General features: G+C 52.1%; 1 protein-coding gene across 1 annotated transcript; it reads left to right on the top strand.

The window, feature by feature from the left end:
- The first annotated feature begins 624 nt into the window (after positions 1–624).
- Tor1a (torsin family 1 member A) lies at positions 625–7,843 on the top strand. The gene is made up of 5 exons (XM_005085499.4): positions 625–860; positions 1,202–1,467; positions 4,618–4,793; positions 4,886–5,013; positions 7,281–7,843. Exons 1-5 carry the CDS (start codon positions 680–682, stop codon positions 7,529–7,531), a joined length of 1,002 nt encoding a protein of 333 aa, XP_005085556.1. The 5' UTR covers positions 625–679; the 3' UTR covers positions 7,532–7,843.
- The last annotated feature ends 882 nt before the right edge of the window (positions 7,844–8,725 follow it).

Consider the following 8,725-nt stretch of genomic DNA (forward strand, 5'->3'; position numbering starts at 1 on the left):
CTAGAATTTGCAGTGTAGGCCAGGGTGACTCCATCTCACAAGAGATCCACCTACATCTGCCTCCCAGAGTGTTGGGATTAAAGTTGTGTGCCAAAATACCCAGCATTCAAATGTCAGTTTTTGTTTTTGTTTTTTGCTTTTTTTTTTTTTTGAGACAGGATCCACTTTGTATCTTCGGCTGGCCTGAAACTCGTTACAGATCACCTACCTCAGCTTCTTGAGTGCTGGGATTAAAGGCGCACACCACCCACAGCACCTTGACCAAATGTCAGATTTTAATAATAGGGAACCAGAGGTGGGGCCCGGGGTGTCATATAGGAACTCATTATATTATTCTCACATTTCTCATTCATTTTTGCATTATATGTATGCCCACATGAGTTTATGTGCACCTCGTGCTTGTAGATACCTGCGTCATCTTAGGTATCTTAGTAAAAACTGTCCTAAGATATTCTGTTATTTGATGAGGGTGGAGGAAGCAGATCCACCTGATTCCTATAACCTCAATGCTCAGAAGCAGGAAGGGCTGTACCCTTAACAAAGATGGCAGCCGCTAGCGTTAGAGGACGGCCTGCCCGAGACAAAGAGGGCGGCCCCGCAGGCAGGAACCGGAAACGCGCGTTGGGCGGTGCGCGGGGTACGGCGGGCGCTGGGACGCGCAAGCGGCGCGGGTCCGGGCATGAAGCTGGGCCGGGCCTCACTGGCCCTGCTGCTGCTGGCGCCGAGCGCGGTTCGAGCGGTGGAGCCCATCAGCCTGGGCCTGGCCCTGGCCGGCGTACTCACCGGCTACATCTCCTACCCGCGCCTCTACTGCCTCTTTGCCGAGTGTTGCGGCCAGAAGCGGAGTCTCAGCCGGGAGGGTAGGCGGGCACCAGGGACGGGGCCAGGAGGCAGGGGTGCTGCGGCGGGGGGGATGGTGCCGCGGCCAAGCTAGACTTTGGTCCGAGGCCTGAGAAATGAGTTGCCGGGCCGGGGGTAGGGTGTCAGCCCTGCGCGGAGCTCACCGGGGCGGCCTCACCGCGTCTCTTCCTTCCGCTTGGCTCTGGGGAACACCCCCAAGCTCAGGCCTTAGGAAGGGCAGGGTTCGCGGCACCAGGGTCCTTCAGAGCTCTCCAGACTAGGCTCGCGGCTCTGACAGCCTGGAAATGGGGCTTCATTTTACCTACTCCTCCCCTGACCAGAGTGGTCTTTCCATTCCCAGCGCTGCAGAAGGATCTGGATGACAAGCTCTTTGGACAGCATCTTGCAAAGAAAGTCATCTTAAACGCCGTGTCTGGTTTCCTAAGCAACCCGAAGCCCAAGAAGCCCCTGACCCTCTCCCTGCACGGGTGGACAGGCACGGGCAAGAACTTCGCCAGCAAGATCATCGCAGAGAATATTTACGAGGGTGGACTCAACAGTGACTATGTGCACCTGTTTGTGGCCACGCTGCACTTCCCCCACGCCTCCAACGTCACCCTGTATAAGGCAAGACCATTAATTGGCCGCCTTCGTGGATGACGCGGGTTTGGGGCTTCTCTGTTGTGAGACGGGATGTGGGAATTCCACGTCAGTAAGTGAGCCTCGGTATGGCTCTTTATATGTCAGTTTCTCTTTAAAAGGCGTGGCCATAGCTGGCAATGGTTATGTCAGCTATTCTGGAGGCAGAGCGAGAAGCTGGAGGAACTACAGTTGAGGATAGTCTACGCAGTGCAGATCGTGATCGTGTTCCAAAGGAAATATCAAGGGCTGGGAATAGCTCAGGGTAGAGCGCTTCTGCCCACGCTGCTGCCGCAGCGGGAGTGATGGTGAATTGTAACTTACAGAGGGTTTGCGATCCGGAGAGCAATGAGGCCACCAGAGTTTTAAGGGTGACCTCTAGGCTCAGTATCGGTTGACTGTGGACAAGTGGGGACGTAATCCAATCCAACTTCAGGGTCTTCAGGTCCCATCCATAGCGTGAAAAGGAAACACGGAGGTGTAAGTTTGCTTTGACCTGGCTGTTGCAACCTGCTTTTGGAGTTTAACTCTAGTTAAGAGCCCACACCTGAATTCAGGTCCTAACTCTCCCCCGCCCCAGCTCACCTGAGAAGCACACTCTTACACTAACGGTGCTTTGGCCTCACTTGTGTAAAGTACACCCCCACACCTCCATACCCCCTCACCCCCTGCTTTCTGTTAAACATTAGAACCCCCACCTCCACCCCAGGGGTTTCTTTGTGTAGTCCTGGCTGTCCTGGAACTCACTTTGTAGACCCGGCTGACCTCGAACTCACAGAGATCCACCTGCCTCTGCCTCCTGAGTGCTGGGAATAAAGGTGTGCACCACCACCACCTGGCTAGGTATTTAATCTCTGCCTGTGATCAGCTGGGTGTTTTCTACACACCTGTATTCCTAGCAGGCTGAGGCAGGAGGATCATCTGTTTGAGGCTAGTCTGGGCTACACAGTGAGCCTCGGTTTGAAAACAGGCAAGGAGAGGGCAAATAGAGAAAGAAAAAAATAGAGGCCCAATAGCATCGCCTCAGTAGCATTTGGGAGGTGGTTTAAAATGTCCAGTGAGCAGTACTTAGAATGGTGTTTTGCTGTGGTGCCCTGCACATGGCCTGTAGGAGACTGGACAAACCCTGTCTGCTGGGCTCACAATGTGAATGGTCACTTGTCTCGTGGTGTTAGCAGGCCACTCTGGGTCTCTGAAGGTTCCTCTAAGGCAGTGGGTCTCAACCTTCCTAATGCTGTGACCCCCAACCATAAGATTACTTCCTTGCTACTTCATAACTAATTTTGCTACTGTTATGAATCATAATGTAAATATCTGATATGCCAGATATGGATACAAGAACCTGTGAAAGGATCATTTGGTCCCAAAGGGGTTGAGACCCACTGCTCTAAGGGGAAGATGGTCCACACCTGCAGATTTGCTGCTTACATTGGATACAAATGGAACACTGTAACCATGGTCACAAGGAGCGAGGGGACAACCCCAAGCATGTGCACAATGTAACCGCTAGTGTGTTCTTTAGAAAAATGTATAGCTGATTTCCCTCCTCACCTCAGGAGGAGGGGGGAAATGCCTATAGATCGTGTAGAGTTTTGGCTCAATTTTCTGAGGAAAATGCTTAAAGAAATCTGTGTCTCACCTTGGTGGCTTAGTATGTAACTGGCCTAGCATGAGTGAGACCCTGGTATCATTTTTTGGCATCTGCCTCCACCAAAACACCAAATACAAATAAGGTTAGTTTTTTTTGTTTGTTTGTTTTTGTTTTTTGAGACAGCTGTTCATGTGCTCATTGTTGTAGCCTGGGCTGACCCTGAACTTTTTTTTTTTTTAAGATTTATTATGTATACAGTGTTCTGCCTGCATGTATGCCTGCTGGCCAGCAGAGGGCACCAGATCTCATTATAGGTGGTTGTGAGCCACCATGTGGTTGCTGGGAGTTGAACTTGGGACCCCAGGAAGAGCAGTCAGCACTCTTAACCTCTGAGCCATCTCTCCAGCCCCCTTGAACTCTTTTATTATTTTAATTTTTGTGTTCTAAAATTTTGTGTGCTTGTGTGCATGGGGCCATAGATCTGTCTCTAGTGGTGTTCATCAGGATCTGTTAACTTTTTTTGAGACAGGGTTTTTCATTGAGACCTGGCGCTGCCAACTAGGCGAGGCCCAGTAATCCTGTCCTCGCCTCCTCAGCACTGTGGTTTGAAGCACATACAGCCACGCCTGCCTTCCTCACCGGGGTGCTTGTAAGCAGGCACTTTACTCAGTAAGCTTTCCTCCCACCCCTGGCCTGGAACTCTTGCTCTGTCTCCACTGGGTCACAGATGCACGTCACTAAGCCCATCTCCAGATGTGAACTTGTAGGTTTTTTTTTTTTTTTTTTAAAGACAAGGTTTTTCTGAAGCTTTGGAGGCTGTCCTGGAACTCACACAGAGATCTGCCTGCCCGTGCCTCCTGAGTGCTGGGATCAAAGGTGTGTGCCACCACTGCCTGGCTCCAGATATGTTGTTACGGTGTGCTCCTGGCCAGGCAGGTTTATTTAGAAGTCTAATCCACCCTCCCAGGAAGCTGAGTGTTCGAGTTCAGACTCCCTAAGGGAGCCCTGTGCAGTTTCCCTGCCTGTGCATCAGCGCTTCTCTGAGCTGGACTGTGGAGGAAGGATGAGATGACAGTGGGCTTCTGCCGCCTACCGAGTGACTACGTCACAGGATATATGTGACATTGCCGTTGTGAGGGCAGAGCCTGGCTGACGTGGCATCAGTGTGGGCGCGATGTATCGCCACAAATCCAGAGCTTTGGCATAGGCAGGGCTGGATTGAGATCCCAGTTTGCCCCAGCTTAGTTATATTGTCTTAGGCTGCTGAAGCACTCTATACCTCAGTGTCCTCACCTGAGGCATGGGTATGATGCTGCCCATACACGAAGGTGAGGGAAAGGGGGGTGTGGGGGGTGTTGCTCACAGCACAGTGCTCCAGAAGTGCAGCCAATGGCCTTGGGAGGCAAAGTTGTTCCGAGCGCCTGGGTGTGGCTGACCGAGGGCTTTCTTAGCACTAGTGAAGCTCTGAGTAGAGCTGCACAAAAACAAACCTAAAGCTGACAGAATTGCTCCTGCTATAGCTCTGAGTGGGCCCTGTTGTCCTTCAGGACCAGCTACAGATGTGGATTCGAGGCAACGTGAGTGCCTGTGCTCGGTCCATCTTCATCTTTGACGAGATGGACAAGATGCACGCAGGCCTTATTGACGCCATCAAGCCTTTCCTAGACTATTATGACGTGGTAGACGAGGTCTCCTATCAGAAGGCCATCTTCATCTTCCTCAGGTGAGGCTGGGGCATGGCGGGCCACCCTTGCGCCTGGACCGGGGGGCTTTGGGGAGAAGGGCAGCCCTTCCTGACCGCAGCTGTTTCTTCAGCAACGCCGGGGCAGAGAGGATCACAGATGTGGCTTTGGATTTCTGGAAAAGTGGGAAGCAGAGGGAAGAAATCAAGCTTAGAGACATGGAGCATGCCCTGGCCGTGTCGGTCTTCAATAACAAGAACAGTAAGTGTGGCCGTCCTTCAGGAGTCCAGCCCGCGAGTCCTACACCACAGTTCTATCCATCTAGGAACTGTATCTGCCGTAGTCTCAATGCTTCCCCAAGCCAGCCGAATTCCCGAGGGAAATCTGTTAACGAGCCACAGGAGAGTTTATAAATGCTGAAGTTGGGCTGCACCACTGGTCAGTTGTTGAGACAGGGTTTGCTCTGCGTTTCTTGTAGAGGAAAAAGCAGGTAGCTAAGCCGGGAGAAGGCCACTGTATGACTGCAGGGCAAGAGGTAACTAGGTTAGGACTCCCCCTTTGCAGTACCCTAGGACTCTGCCCAACCATGGCTGGGCCTTCCCGCTGTACCAGACGCTTGTCTGCCCATTCCTTTGTAGATAGATGCCTGTTGTCCCATTCTTTACAGAGGACACTGGGGGTCAGTGTAGAGCTTGTCAGCACCACACAGGCAGCTAGGTGACTAGTCAAAGTGTTGTGTTATTCCTGTACAAATGGAATACTGCTGAGGAAAGTTGAACATTTTGTTACATGTTGAAAAGTCTCTTCATGCCGGGCGGTGGTGGCGCTCGCCTTTAATCCCAGCACTCGGGAGGCAGAGGCAGGCGGATCTCTGAGTTCGAGGCCAGGCTGGACCGACAGCCTCCAAAACAATACAGAGAAACCCTGTCTCAAAAAACAAAAAGTCTCTTCATGCTAAAAAAGGATGACTGCACACAACGGGAAATCCAGAGTGATGTGACTGTGTGTCGAAGGTGGAGAGGGCCCCCTGCAGGAACTCCAGAGTGATGTGACTGTGTGTCGAAGGTGGAGAGGGCCCCCTGCAGGAACTCCAGAGTGATGTGGCAGCAATACATCAGAACTGTGTGTTGAAGGTGGAGAGGGCCCTGCAGGGCTGTAGATGGGGTAAGAGACAGTCAGGCACCTGGCTGGGTAGTGGAGTACTGACGGTGCTGGGCGGACAGAAGAGCAGCCTTGGCAGAGGTTGCATGTGCTTGAGACACCCTGGCTGGGAGGACACACATCAGAGATGGCAGCATATGGATGTTTATACTTGCATGTTGTCCAGACTCAAACCATCTGAGGTCTACTGGTTCTGCTGAGCACTTGGTGGGTCAGGTGGTTGGGTGCACGTCATTCAGGCTATGGTTAGGGTCTCCTCCCCAGCCAGGCCAGATGCCCCCAGCTACAATCCCCAGGGCTCCGTGTACACCTGGCCACAGGGTAGGCCTGCAAGACAGCAGTCACCCTGATGGCTGCTCCATAGTCTAGTCACTTTTGTTCTTTGCTGTGGCCACAGGTCCTCACTGAGTACGATCAGAGTGCAGGGCTCCATTGGGAACTGAGAACATAGACCCTGGGCTCTGTGCACAGCTTGCACTGGGAGCCAGAACACAGAGATTAGAGTTAAGTAGGACATGAAGACATGTCATGAGCTTTTGGGGCATCCAGCAGGTGCTGAGTCAGGTGTTCTCAGTACTGGGAGACTGAGCTGTGCAGTTAGGCTTCTGCAGGGAAACACTTGTCAGCGTCCACACCTTTGAGCTGCACAGCCTCCCTGCACACATTACCACCTCCAGGCATTGCTTCCAGAATGCTTTGCATGGTTTGGGCACTGGAAGCAGCAGTGGATTCTTTAATTGCTGCTCTAGCTGCTGAAGCTCTGAGGACAGACTACAGTTCCTAGATGGAGACTGGCTGGTGGAGGCCGTCTCTGGGGATAGCCCTCCCTTATCTCTTCTTTGCACCTCTTCCAACCTGTCCATCGGTTTCTCACCACACTGCCTGGACCCCAGCACACAGTCACAGTATGGTGCATGTGACCTCCAACCCGCCTCCCATCTCTAAGGTACCCTGGAGAGACCTTTCCAAACCCACAGCACTGAAGTGTCCCTTTTAAAGCTTTGTGTGTCTGTGTCTCCACCCACTGGACCTAGAGTTACATGTGGTTATGAACAGCCTAGAGAGTACTGGGACCCAACTCAGGTCCTCTGCAGGGAGCAACAAGTGTTCTTGACTGCTGATCCATCTCTCCAGCCCCAAGGAGTCTGTCCCTTTACATCACCCTGCCCTTGCTGTCAGAGCAGCATCACAAGACAGTGTGGGAAGTTTCCAGCTTCTGTTTCTCTCCCTCAGTGTATGGAGATGGGGGTAGTGTGTAGGGAGTGGTCTCCTGGCTCTATCTCAAAGGCTGTCCCTCAGTAAACACCTAGTAGTTGTGCTGAATGGACAGATGAACATTGAGTGGCACCTTTTGGTCTTTTTCCCAGGTGGCTTCTGGCACAGCAGCCTCATTGACCGGAACCTCATTGATTATTTTGTCCCCTTCCTGCCCCTGGAGTATAAGCACTTGAAAATGTGTATCAGAGTTGAGATGCAGTCCCGTGGCTATGAAGTAGATGAGGACATTATAAGCAAGGTGGCTGAAGAGATGACATTCTTCCCCAAGGAGGAGAGAGTCTTCTCTGACAAGGGCTGCAAGACTGTGTTCACCAAGCTGGACTACTACCTGGACGACTGAGCCCTGCTGCAGAGGCTCGCACTGTCAGGCCTCTCCTCTTCCAGGAAGTGGCTCATGCCTTGTGGACTGTTTCTGCTCCTCAGAGCCTGCAGGTGGCCGTACTGTAGGGACTACAGACACAACAGGGACCCAAAGCTTCCTGGGGCCTCCAGAGGATGACACCTCCCAGCCTGCCCATTCCCAGGCTCATGATTTCTTAAAAATTATGTTTTAATTTCAGGTGTTTCTGTTTCAAAGCAGAACAAGTTAAGTTTTACTGCAAATGTGACAACTTTATTTTAAATGGTTTTTAATACTATGAGAAACCTTTTAGCTGTTGGCTTTGTGTGTCTTTTGAAACTGTCAGGATAACATCACCAGTGTTTCTAGTACAGAGGCCCAACCATGGGTATCCGCTGCATGGATGGTATCTTAGGTGGGAAAAAGGGACTGGCCCTAGGGGACTGAAGCCAGCCTAGCCAGGGGCCATGCAGGGGACCAGCTCATCACAAATGCACCCTCTTCCTTGTACTCAGAGCATGGGAACAAGTTTAGTGGCATTGTGGCTGTCAGGTCCACTCCAGCTACCTAGCAGGCAGAGCTCCAGATGGGCTTGTTTTGTGCCAAGAGGCAGGGCTCCTGTGGGTGTGGCTGCCATTCAGGGCACTTGCAGGGTTGGGTTTAGCAAGGAGAAAAGGGCCTGAAGGTCCAACAAGTCAAGAACTAGGTCAGCTGCTGGCAGGACCACTCTGCCTCTGCAACCAGCCTGGTGAGGGCTCCCAACGATGGTTCCCGGTCCCCAGCAGTCATCTCTGATCACTCACCTACAGATGGAGCCCAAGCACTGAGCCCTGAGGGGCACAGACGTGTCTTTGTAGCTGTGACAGAGTAGGTACAGTGCTGGGTTCAGCTAAGAAAGGGAGCAGCAGGGGGATGGTGAAGAGGGGGGCTTACCTACCTAGACTGTTCTGTCCAGAGACAGAGCCATAGTAGTGCAGCATAGTTAAAAACCTGTCTCTGGCAGCTCCCTACCTCTGAACTCCAGAGCCTCTCAGAAAGGTAGAGAATATTTGAAGGTGCCCAACTTTGACCTCTCCATGTGTGTGCATGTGATTATCCACTCCTCACCTGGGCAGACACACCACACACATGGGCATCCAGGTGTGGAAAAGTAAGGGATTCATTCCGAGTTCAGTTTGCTACCACACAAATGAG

The sequence above is a fragment of the Mesocricetus auratus genome, unplaced genomic scaffold (genome assembly GCF_017639785.1).
Source record: "Mesocricetus auratus isolate SY011 unplaced genomic scaffold, BCM_Maur_2.0 Super-Scaffold_100004, whole genome shotgun sequence".
Taxonomy (NCBI): Eukaryota; Metazoa; Chordata; class Mammalia; order Rodentia; family Cricetidae; genus Mesocricetus; species Mesocricetus auratus.